This window comes from Felis catus, chromosome A2, assembly GCF_018350175.1.
Source record: "Felis catus isolate Fca126 chromosome A2, F.catus_Fca126_mat1.0, whole genome shotgun sequence".
NCBI classification, from domain to species: Eukaryota; Metazoa; Chordata; class Mammalia; order Carnivora; family Felidae; genus Felis; species Felis catus.
Window position 1 is genome coordinate 102,412,724 of NC_058369.1, and position 12,084 is coordinate 102,424,807.

At 35.0% G+C, this 12,084-nt stretch overlaps 1 protein-coding gene across 1 annotated transcript in view; it reads left to right on the forward strand.

The window, feature by feature from the left end:
- The window catches only part of NXPH1 (neurexophilin 1), a 397,537-nt gene extending 393,673 nt beyond the window's left edge, over window positions 1–3,864 (forward strand). Inside the window, exon 6 of the mRNA XM_019825521.3 lies at window positions 1,892–3,864. Within this exon, the coding sequence (XP_019681080.1) occupies window positions 1,892–2,653 (762 nt within the window). The 3' untranslated portion in view covers window positions 2,654–3,864. The remainder of the gene's footprint in view (window positions 1–1,891) is intronic.
- Window positions 3,865–12,084: the final 8,220 nt, after the last annotated feature.

Below are 12,084 nucleotides of genomic sequence, written 5' to 3' on the forward strand. Positions count from 1 at the left end.
AGTTTGAGCTGGGCAGAGATAAGACTATTTACCAGCTGGTAATGTAAAGCTCATTGTTCCTGAGGAATCTGTGAAAAGACAAGATTACAAATTCTAAGTGATTTTGTTCTAGTTTAGATTACCAGGCCCTCTTGTATGTATATGTCCCTGGGAAACCTATCCTGTGCAGATTCTGAATACTTGGCCATGTGACCAAGAGCAAAGCTACTCTCAAGCCAGACTTCCATATGTACTATTTGGTGGCCTTTTTTCTCTACTTGTCTTCACATAGCAGCTTGGCATTTATAAACATAGCTAAATTTAACTGAACCATTTACATGTGTTAGCCATGCTATGAGGTAGGCACCATTGTTACCCTCACTTTGCAGTTGCAGGAAACTAAGTAAAGGGATGTTAAATGACTTGACCAAGGGCACACAGCTTGAAAGTGGCAGCACTGAGCATGGATTCCAGAAAGACTGGTTTAAAGTTTATGCTCTAGTCCCTAGGGATTGGGATAGAGTCCTTTTAGCACAAGTGACTGAGTAAAAGGCCATTCTCAGGCCAGGGTTGTATCTTAGCAAGAAGCCTCCACACCTAAGTCTGTGGAGAGATCCCTAGAATGCAGCTCTAATTCCTAGTAGGCCTGAATTAAAAAGCTCTCCAGCAATTACCTCTTATTTTGAGAACAGTTTGGAAGGAGACTAGCAGGCCCAAACGAGGCTGCTGAGTGGTAGTCAGACTCATGTCTCAGATAGGACTTAGAACTGATTCTAGAGGGGGCTGGTGATAGAGGTTTATTGTGAATCTTGGCTCTTTAGCAGACTTACCTTACAGGCAATCAGTCCACATCTTAAAGGGTTTATTTGTATTGGCTGTTTTGATTCCTGTGGGTCCTTAGCTGTCTTCTCTACTGTCCTTGAGCTCTCCATGTTAAGATCAGAAGTCACTGCTTTAACTTTAGACTAATGAATGCATCGTGGATTCTCATTTCTTTCTTTTATTTCTTCTACACTAAAACATAAATATAGGAGCTGTGAAATATAGGACAATGCCTGTATAATTTGGCAAGACAGATCTGAATGTTTGATCAGTCAGTTAGATTTAGGGTTCCCTGGTCTAGCTGTGGAATCTAAATCCTCCCAGAGAGAAGACCAGGATCCCAGGAGAATGGCTCTGAATGTGACTCTCACAATCCAACTTGAAGTGACCTCTCTGTCACTGACCATGTGTTGTTAGCTTCTCTAGATTGACAATTATCTATAAGACATTGTGTATTTGATATTTTCATTTATGTCCCTTTTCCTGGACCACATTTTAAGCCCTTAGGGTAAAAACATTATGTCTTATCCAGTATGTTCCATGCTACTAATAGCTGATAATAAACATGATTTCTTTTGACCAGTTAAAATATACTGGAGTCTCTTGCCAAAACTGACTTTTCTAATATAACTGTGGCATGGGTGACCAAAAATCTTTAGCATGTTGGTTGACATAGTTCTGAGAATCATATAGTTTTAAAGATAATGGCAATTTTGAAGTAGAAAAGTAACAATTATTTGTAAAGTTTTTATTTTAAAAGTTTTTGGATCTTAGTGCTGAGAAATAACTGGTTTAATTTCTGTTTGAATGCAGTTTGCTCTACTCATCTTAGATGGTCTTTTCCTTGTCAAAGTCAATGTTTTTATATAGTCTTTCAGCCATGTTTAGTGGTTTTTATCCACCTATACCTCCTCTCTCCCATCATTATATAAAAATAGAAGTGGTGTTTATCATGTGTTGATAAATATTGGCCAAATATTTGGCTGAAGATAATTTAAGTGAAGTATCTTCATTTAATTCTGAGCCTCTGAGAAAGAGCTGTTCTCAGATACAGAGATGTAAACACCATTTTTTTCTGTTCCATTTGCAGGTCACATGTGCCAATTTAACGAATGGTGGGAAGTCAGAACTTCTAAAATCAGGAAGCAGCAAATCCACACTAAAGCACATATGGACAGAAAGCAGCAAAGACTTGTCTATCAGCCGACTCCTGTCACAGACTTTTCGTGGCAAAGAAAATGATACAGATGTAGACCTGCGATATGACACCCCAGAACCTTATTCTGAGCAAGACCTTTGGGACTGGCTGAGGAACTCCACAGACCAACAAGAGCCTCGGCCCAGGGCCAAGCGAAGGCCCATTGTTAAGACGGGCAAGTTTAAGAAAATGTTTGGATGGGGTGATTTTCATTCCAACATCAAAACAGTGAAGCTAAACCTGTTGATAACTGGGAAAATTGTAGATCACGGCAATGGGACATTTAGTGTTTATTTCAGGCATAACTCCACTGGTCAAGGGAATGTATCTGTCAGCTTGGTGCCCCCTACAAAAATAGTGGAATTCGACTTGGCACAACAAACCGTGATTGATGCCAAAGATTCCAAGTCCTTTAACTGTCGCATTGAATATGAGAAGGTTGACAAGGCTACCAAGAACACACTCTGCAACTATGATCCTTCAAAAACCTGTTACCAGGAGCAGACCCAAAGTCATGTATCCTGGCTCTGCTCCAAGCCCTTCAAGGTGATCTGTATTTACATTTCCTTTTATAGTACAGATTATAAACTAGTACAGAAAGTGTGCCCCGACTACAACTACCACAGTGACACACCTTACTTCCCCTCCGGATGAGGATGGACATGGGTGAGACTGAAGCCTGAGGAATTAAAGGTCATATGACAGGGCTGTTACCTCAAAGAGGAAGGTCACATCTGTTGCCTGGAATGTGTCTACACTGCTGCTCTCGTCAACTGGCTGCAAAGACGCTAGTGGAAAACAATCCGATGTAATTTCTGCCCAGTCAGCTTCATCTCTCAGCATAGTTGTAAATCACTACAGGTTTTAAAGGCACACTTGAAGACATACTCTCACACATAGATATACACAAACATATGTTCATATACATTTCAGCTTGCATCTGTCATGATTGCTGTCAGGAGGGCTTTCGTTATCTGACTCATAATGGTTCAGGATAAACTATCATCAAGCAAAAGGATTAACTAGACAGTGAATGGTTTCTAACACTTGCTGTTATGGAAATCTCTTTTAAAGTCTTGAGTACATGCTAATCAATAATCCCCACTCATGCATTCCTACTGCTTGGAGTAGCTGTACTGGTAAATACTACTGTAGGAGTATATGCTTGTTCAAATGGAAAAAAAAATGTGTCTTTAGAGCTCAGTATTCTTTATTTTATGAACACAACAAAGTGTAGTAACTTTTTTCCAGCATACAGTAGGCACATTCAAGGTAATATAAGATGGCTCTTTTTTTTTTTTTTTTTCTATGGAGGGAGCCTGTTTTCAGTAAAGATGAGCAAACATTTGGAATTTACATGTGGGCAGACATTGGATTACAGCTTTCATCACCAGTCTTTGGACTTTCGCAAAGTTGAGACCAACTAAGGCTGCTTAAAACAAGTTCTGATCATTATATAAGAAGGGAAATGCCTGACAGACACCATGTAAGTTATAAGTGTCTGTCTTATCTTTACTACACATATTGTAACAAATTCAATATCCTAGTCTTCATTTGTATGAATGGTTTGTATTGTACATAGTTTAACCAAGTGTTATTTGAGCTGCTTATTAATATTAACTTGTACTTGTCTCTCTGCTTGTTATTGGTTAAAAAAGAAAAAAAAAGGATATGAGGAATCCATTTTATCAATGTAGCTGTGACCTCCATTAAAAAGACAAACTTAATGTACAAAGCATTTATTCAGCTCAAGTATTGTTGAAAGCTATACATATACAACATTACAGTCTGTCTGTATTTAGATATTTTATTTCTGGACAAAATGAAATGTACATAAAAATAAAATGCTTAAAGTTGAGTTTCAATATGTGCTTGTGTAAGATGGTGATTTAAATGGTTCTGACAGGAAGAATGTGCTGGAATACAGTAATGGTTTTGCATCTCATGTCTCTAAATTTGTACAGAACTATCTAAATTGCTATTAGTTGCCCAGTCAAAACAAGTTAGGAGTTTCAGTCTCAAGCCTGGCAAACAGTTGTGGCATACAGCATTGCACACATTTTTGGTTTACTGTCGTGCTAGTTAATTCAAGAATACCAAATATCAATGAGCATGAGATGATTGAGGTCTCCTAAATGATTATAGCTGTTTTTTTTTTTTTTTTTTCCTGTGTAGAGTCTTTATTTAGCAGGGAGATTGAGAAGAAGGTAATTTTTTTTTCTTTAAAAGAAAGTCAAGATGTCTGAAGAACTCTGGCTGGCTTTCCCTGATTCTACTGTTATCATACAACTCAACTGAGAAAATTACAATAGCAGTGAGAAGGCTTAGGTGTTCAATTTACTTATACCAAATTGGATCAATTTATTTATATAGCACTGTTTATGGACATTAAACTTTCTTTTAAAAAAAATACTGTATATAATCCCAGCGAAATAAACTGAAGAAGAAATACATAAGGTAACCCATTTTTAAAGTCACAAATGAGGGATTGGGATATTAAGAGTCTCAAAGGTTAACCAAAGAAGCCAAATTAAAACACTAACCCATTTTCATCTTCCCTTCATGGTGCATAAGGATAAGTATGTTCTCATATAGAAAATAATACAAGTACTACAGGGAACACAAGACCACAGAGTTCTAAAGTGAGGACTCAGCAACTGATTTGACTAAAGAAAGCCTTCAACTGCAAGTCAAAGACACATCATTCCATTTAATGTCCATCTCTCAAAATCCTCCAATGTATCTCGACAACCATTTCTATCAATGCATTAATTAATTTGCCGTGGAATTTAGAAGCTAATGTTAGAACAGACTCTATCTGGCACAACAGGCAATAAATGCATCATGAATTCTAACTGTGGGACAAATTTGCCACAGATAAATCTTGTTATTCTGGGATTTATTTATCACAATGATCACTGAGGAGTTAGTTGCTCTTAGCAAAAAGAGGACTAAATGAGAAAGAGAAAATCATTAAAAAAATTTTTAGGATCATCTGATTAGTGGACTGTGATTTCCATTACGGGGTCTAATCTGTCCTTTTTTAATTCCAAATTCAAGATGAGATAAAAATATACTTCAATCTCCACCTGTCTGTCCTGCTTTCCAATCTCTTCTTGAAATGTTGCTTTTTAAGAACATAGCTAACTAACATCCAATGAATTCAATTATTTATCTGTGTAGTTTTCCTTTAAAAGAAAAAGAAAATGTAACAAACTTCCAACGAGACTTTCAATTTTTAAAAATCTAAACTTTCAGGACTCTTCTGGCCCTGTACACACTTATCCCAAACTGCTACATCATCACCTCCCTCTGTAATGTAGAAAAGTCACGATGATACAGAACTTTGTATCCAATATACTCTTCCTGTTCTAGACGAGGATCATGATGAAGATGAAGGTTCTAAGGGTTAGATTAAAACTCTATTAGACCAACTTGTTGCTTTAACAGACTGGTCAGTTAAGTTTACTTATACTAGAAATTTATTGGTTATTTGGAGAAAATAAATTTTAGGTTGTCCTAAGATAATCACCTTCGCTAGAATCTTAAATATTATTTCATAACTTTGCTAAGTTATAGAAAAAACCTGCAATGTGGAAATAGCACCTAATGCAAACATGTGTTTGTCATTACCTATTGTTCTTTTCAGAAACATTTTAGTAAAATTGAAATTACTACAAAGAAATAACTATTGCAGATTCTTGCCTCATGGAAGAATAATGATACAAGTTACTGGTTTATCTACTTATGATAAAAACGATGCATTGTCATGGTATGGTATCAATTGGGCATTTTTGAGTCCATGACTCTTGTTAGAATTTCTCTGCATGAATAGAAGGGGTTTAACTGTTAATAGAATAGTATTAAAGTTCTGGAAGTAATTATTCTGCAAGCAATTGAGATACTTGTTAAATTTAAAACTGTGGACTGGGAATCTTCAGGTTCCTACATTTCAGCAATAAACTGTAAGCCATATTTTTTGCACAGAATAGATTAAAAAAATCATGAGAAGCCTGAGAAAGTGTTTGTCTTTTCCCTTTTCCCCACTATTTTACATGTAAGAAGCAGCTTAACCAATATAAACAGCTCTTTGGAAAAGCAATTTGCATCTCCATCATCAACTTTGAATGCCAACTCTTAGCTTAAGGCAAATTCAAATGGCTGGGTTTAATAAGCCTTTTTTTAAAAAAAAATTAAAATGTTTATTTATTTATTTTTGAGAGACAGAGCATGAACAGGGGAGGAGCAGAGAGAGAGACACAGAATCTGAAACAGGCTCCAGGCTCCGAGCTGTCAGCACAGAGCCTGACGCGGGGCTCGAACTCACAAACCATGAGATCATGACCTGAGCCGAAGCCAGACGCTCAGCCGACTGAGCCACCCAGGCGCCCCTAATAAGCCTTTTAAAGACTTGTTTGTGTACCAGTTTCAGATATTTATTGATATTTATTCAATTATCAATAGATTTACCTATTTATATTTATTATACATCTTTACATTTTTGTTTAAATAAAATGCAAATTAGTGGGTGCATTAAAAGTACAAAATTTAAAAACATTAATATGCATAAAGATAATTACTATTTACCTAGTTTATAGGAGACAAAAAGTGAGTATCTTAAAGACAGAATTGAATTCTGAAAAACTGGTTGCCAAGTCAGGATTTTCTCAGGAGTCCCATGCATATCAGAGACTGATTTCAGAGACTGGGCTCATAAAGGAAACAATCCTTAATTTAAAATTGTGGTGTATCATTGCGTTTTACATCCTGTACTATCAGAAATATTTTAAGTAACAAATCTACAACTACTTTTGACTAGGATGGGGAAGAACAGAATTCTCATGAGCGAATTTTAGTTTCAATTTGTTTGTATGAACACAGTCTAGAAATTAGAAAGATTTCCTAATTTCCTTATCCTAAAATTAGGAGACTACCAGTGCCAAGAAGCTGGCCAAGTGCTCCAAGTTTGGTCAAAAACAGTTTAATATTTTTGGTTCTGCATTTGTAAGAACATGTCTCTTCTCACTGATGGATTGGAGGACAAGTCTAAAGGTCCCAGAAGTGATGGATGCAGAAGGCTTAGAGACTGTCTTTCGGTGACTGTAGTGGCTGTTGCAGTTGGAGGTGCCTTTAGAGTTGCCAGTTGTTGATTCCCCCGAATTCTAATTAGTGACTTGGACAAACAGCCAAAACTCTGCTCACATCATCCTCACCTGGCAGGAGCTGACTTTCTATTTCCTAATCCTATGTCAGAGTTCCAAAGAGACAACTAAAATATGATTGATTTCTGATGGTCAAATTCCTTTACTCAAACCCTGAAGTACACTTGGCCATTGAGATTGTGACTATTTAAAGAAGTAATCCAAGAGACTTGTTAGAATATGTTAATGCCACACAGGTATTTTTTTTAATGAAATATCTGCCATTGTTTCTGTTACTGCCCAAATTAACTTTGTCAGTGTTCTGAAACTAAGTTTTATTTTATTTTATTTTTAAAAATGTTTATTTTGAGAGAGAGAGAGCATGAGCTGGGAAGGGGCAAGAGAGGGGGAGAGAGACTCCCAAGCAGGATTCACCCTGTCGGCCCAGAGCCTGATGAGGGACTTAATCTCACGAACTGTGAGATCATGACCTGACCTGAAATCAAAGTTGGACACTTTTAACCAACTGAGCCACCCAGGTGCCCTGAAACCCTATTTTAAAATTAATTTATTTTTTGCAATTTATAAAAGTTTTTGGTAAAAAGCAATGGTTAAGTGATATCACCTAATCAGGTTGAAAATATTTCATGTAGTTTTTCAAAAAAAATTAAAGTATAATTGGCATATATTACATTAGTTTCAGGTGTATAACATAATGATTTTATATTTGTATATATTCCAAAATGATCACTACAATAAGTCTAGTTAACATCCATCACCATACATAGTTATAAAACTTCCTTTCTGGTGATAAAAAACTTTGAAGACCTACTCTCAGCAACTTTTAAATATGAAATGCAGTATTACCAACTATAGTCACCATGCTGTACATCATATCCCCATGACTTGTTTATTTTATAACTGGAATTTTATACATTTTAGACCCCTTTTATCCATTTTGTCTATACCCCTTTCCCCTTTCTGGCAACTTTCAGTCTCTTCTTTGTATCTATGAGCTTGTTTTTTTTGTTTGTTTGCTTGTTTTTGTTTCTGTTTTTTGATTCTATGTATAAGGAAGATCATACTGAATTTTTCCTTCTCTGTATGATTTATTTTACTTAGGATAAGGCCCTCAAGGTCCATTCATGTCACAAATGGCAAGATCCCATTCTTTTTTGTGGCTGAATAACATTCCATTGCACACACAACACACACACACACACACACACACACACACACACACACACATACACTTCATCCATCCCTTGAGGGATACTTAGAATTTTTCCATATCTTGACTGTTATAAATAAATAATGCTACAATGAACATGGGGTGCATGTATCATTTTGAGTTAGTGTCTTAATTTTTTTGGATAGATTCCTAGAAGTGGAATTACTGAATCATATGGTAGTTCTATTTTTAATTTTTTGAGGAACTTCCATACTGTTTTTTGTAGTGACTGCACCAATTTAGATTCTCAACAAAAGTGTATGAGGGTTCCCTTTTCTCTACATCCCTGCCAACACTTGTTATTTTTTGCCTTTTTGGTAATAGCTACTCTAATAGGTATGAAGTAATATCTCATTTTGTAATCTTATTGATAAGGAAATATATTATTTCCCTGATGATTAGTGATATTGAATATATTTTTTATGTGTCTGTTGGTCATTTGTATGTCTTTGGAAAACTTTCTATTTATATCTTCTGACCATTTTTAATTGGATTTTTTAGTTTGTTAGTTTTGCTATTGAGTTGTAGTTTTTTGTATTTTTTGGGTATTAACCCCTTCTCAGATATATGATTTACAAATATTTTCTTCTACTTACTAAACAGCCTTTTCATTCTGTTGATGATTTCCTTTGCAGCACTGAAGCTTTCTAGTTTGATGTAGTCCCATGTATTTATTTTTGCTTTTGATGCCTTTGCTTTTCATGTAAGATCCCCAAAAAATCATCACAAGACTAATGTCAAAGAAATTACCACCTATATTTTCTTCTAAGAGTTTTATAGTTTTAGATCGTACATTCAAGTCTTTAATCCATTTTCAGTTAAGTTTGTGTATGGTGAAAGACAGTGGTACAGTTTCTTTGTTTTATTTTTATATTTATTTATTTATTTACTTATATTTTATTTTTTTACATGTGGCTCTTTGGTTTTCTCAACATTATTTGTTGAAGATATTGTCCTTTCTCCATTATATATTCTTGACTCCTTTGTTTAAATTAGTTGACCATATTTGTGTGGGTTTATTTTTGGGCTCTCTATTCTTTTCCATTGATCTGTGTGTCTGTCTTTATGCCAATGTTGTTTTGAATACTATAGCTTTGTAATACAGTTTGAAATCAGGGAGTGTGATACCTCCAGCTTTATTCTTCTTTCTCAAGATTGCTTTGGTTATTGAGGTCTTTTGTGGTTCCGTACAAATTTTAGCATTATTTGCTTTAGTTCTGTGAAAAATGCTGTTGGTATTTTTTTTGGGATCATGTTGAATCTGTAGATTGCTTAGGTAGTATGGACATTTTAATAATATTAATTCCTCCAATTTATGAGAACAGAATATCTTTCCATTTTTTTTTTGGCAATTTTTTCAACTTTTTTCATCAGTGTCTTATAGTTTTCAGTGTACAGAATATTGACCTCCACCTCCTTGGTTAAGTTTATTCCTAAGTATTTTTTAATGTAATTGTAAATGGGTGTGCTTTGAATTTCTCTTTCTGGTATTTTGTTATTAGTGTATAGAAATGCAATGTATTTCTGTATGTTGATTTTGTATCCTGCTACTTTACTGAATTTGTTTACTAGTTCTAACAGTTTTTTGGTGGAGTCTTTAGGGTTTTCTATATAGAATATCAGGTCATCTGCAAATAGTGAGTTTTACTTCTTCCTTTCCAACTTGGATACCTTTTATTTCTTTTTTTTCACCTAGGACCTCCAATGTTGAATAAAATTGGGGAGAATATGCATCCTTGTCTTGTTCCTGATCTTAGAGGAAAAGCTTTCAGCTTTTCACTATTGAGTGTGATGTTAGCTGTGGGCTTATCATATATGGCCTTTATTGTGTTAAGGTATGTTCCCTTTATACCCACTTTGATGACAGTTCTTATCATAAATGGATGTTGAATTTTATTAAATGTTTTTTCTGCATTTATTGAGATGGTGATATTATTTTTATACTTCATTTTGTTAGTGTGGTATATCATGTAGACTTATTTACAAATGTTGAACCATTCTTGCATGCCTGGAATAAATCCCACTTGATCATAGTGTGTGCTCCTTTTAATGTATTGTTGAATTCAGTTTGCTAATGCTTGGTTGAGGATTTTGCATCTATGTTCATCATAGATGATGATGGTATTTCTTGTGGTATCCTTGCCTGATTTTTGTAGCACGGGAATGCTGGCCTCACAAAAGTGAGTTTGGAAGTATTTCTTTCTATTTTTTGGGAGAATTTTTGAAGGATAAGTATTAATTCTTCTTTAAGTGTTTGGTAGAATTCACCAGTGAAGCCTTCTGGTCCTTTACTTTTGTTTTTGGGAGGTTTTAGATTACTGATTCAATCCCCTACTAGTAGTAATCAGTATGTTAGATTTTCTATTTCTCCACGAGTCAGTCTTTAAATCTGGAAAACAAAACATTAAAGAACAGCAATGCTTTAAATAAAGCCATAAAAATTATAGTCACCTCCATCAGTTGATTCAGTCGCCTGTAATTAATTCTTGTTTTGCTTCATCTTGGGTTAGCAGCTTTATAGATCAATGAGTTTTCCATTAGAGTTTTAGAAATTCTAACCTAGTTTCGTGTTATAATCTTAAAGTTATCAGAAACCTGTGCTTGTCAGAGTCTTTTCTATGAATCTCCTTGAAGAGAAACACTTTTCAGGAAGACTTTGCAAAAGGATCAGAGTAAAACAAAAACTGCCTATAAAAGACAAAAGACCTAAAAATGGCCTGGTTAAAGATCTGGTATGAGTTTATTATGGCAGAGTTGACAACAAAATTTGATTATTTCTCTGACATATGTTGTAAAGCAATAAGTAGAATTATAACTGATAACATTATACCAGAACACATAAGTTTTAGGTATTTTATTTAATTTCTGAATTACTTACTTTAATTATATATATTCCCATATAAATATGATCTAGAAGTTTAAATATTGCTTTTTATTTGACATTTTCCATGAACTTTAGCATATAAAATAAGGCTAAGCAAATAACATTGCTCTTTTTATAAGGATAGAGAGTAACTTTTTTTTTTTTTAATTTTTTTTAATGTTTATTTTTGAGAGACAGAGAGACAGAGCATGAGCAGTAGAGGGGCAGAGAGAGAGGGAGACACAGACTCCAAACCAGGCTCCAGGCTCTGAGCTGTCAGCACAGAGCCCAACGTGGGGCTCAGACCCGTGCTCTGTGAGATCATGACCTGAGCCGAAGTCAGACGCTCAATAGACTGAGCCACCCAGGCACCCCGAGAGCAACTGTTTTGAGAACTTCTAGGTACCCTCTGGAAAAGTTCCAAGCTCATTCAAGAGCAAAGACTTCATTTAGAATTTGATTTGGGGAAGTTTACTTAAAATGCCAAAATTTTTAAAACATTTGATCAAATAGGATCACAGGTCACTGTGAAACAATACTTATTTACCCATGCAACCAAAGTAACAAAAGATTCTAGGGAGAATACAGAAAGTTAGACTGTAGTAAAAAAAAACAAAAAAACAAAAAAACCAAAAAACAACTTAGCTCTTTTAATAGAGAAGACTCAGTTGTTATTGTTTTTAAGTAGTCAAAGACCTGATAAAGATAACATTGAATACAGGAAATATTTTGAGAAGACACAGAATCTTTGTTTCCCAGGCACAGACCTTAAAGGAAAATCTTTATTTATAAATTTCTTATTAAGAGCAGACCAATAATCTAAGAAAACCTTGTTCTTTTAACAGAGAGA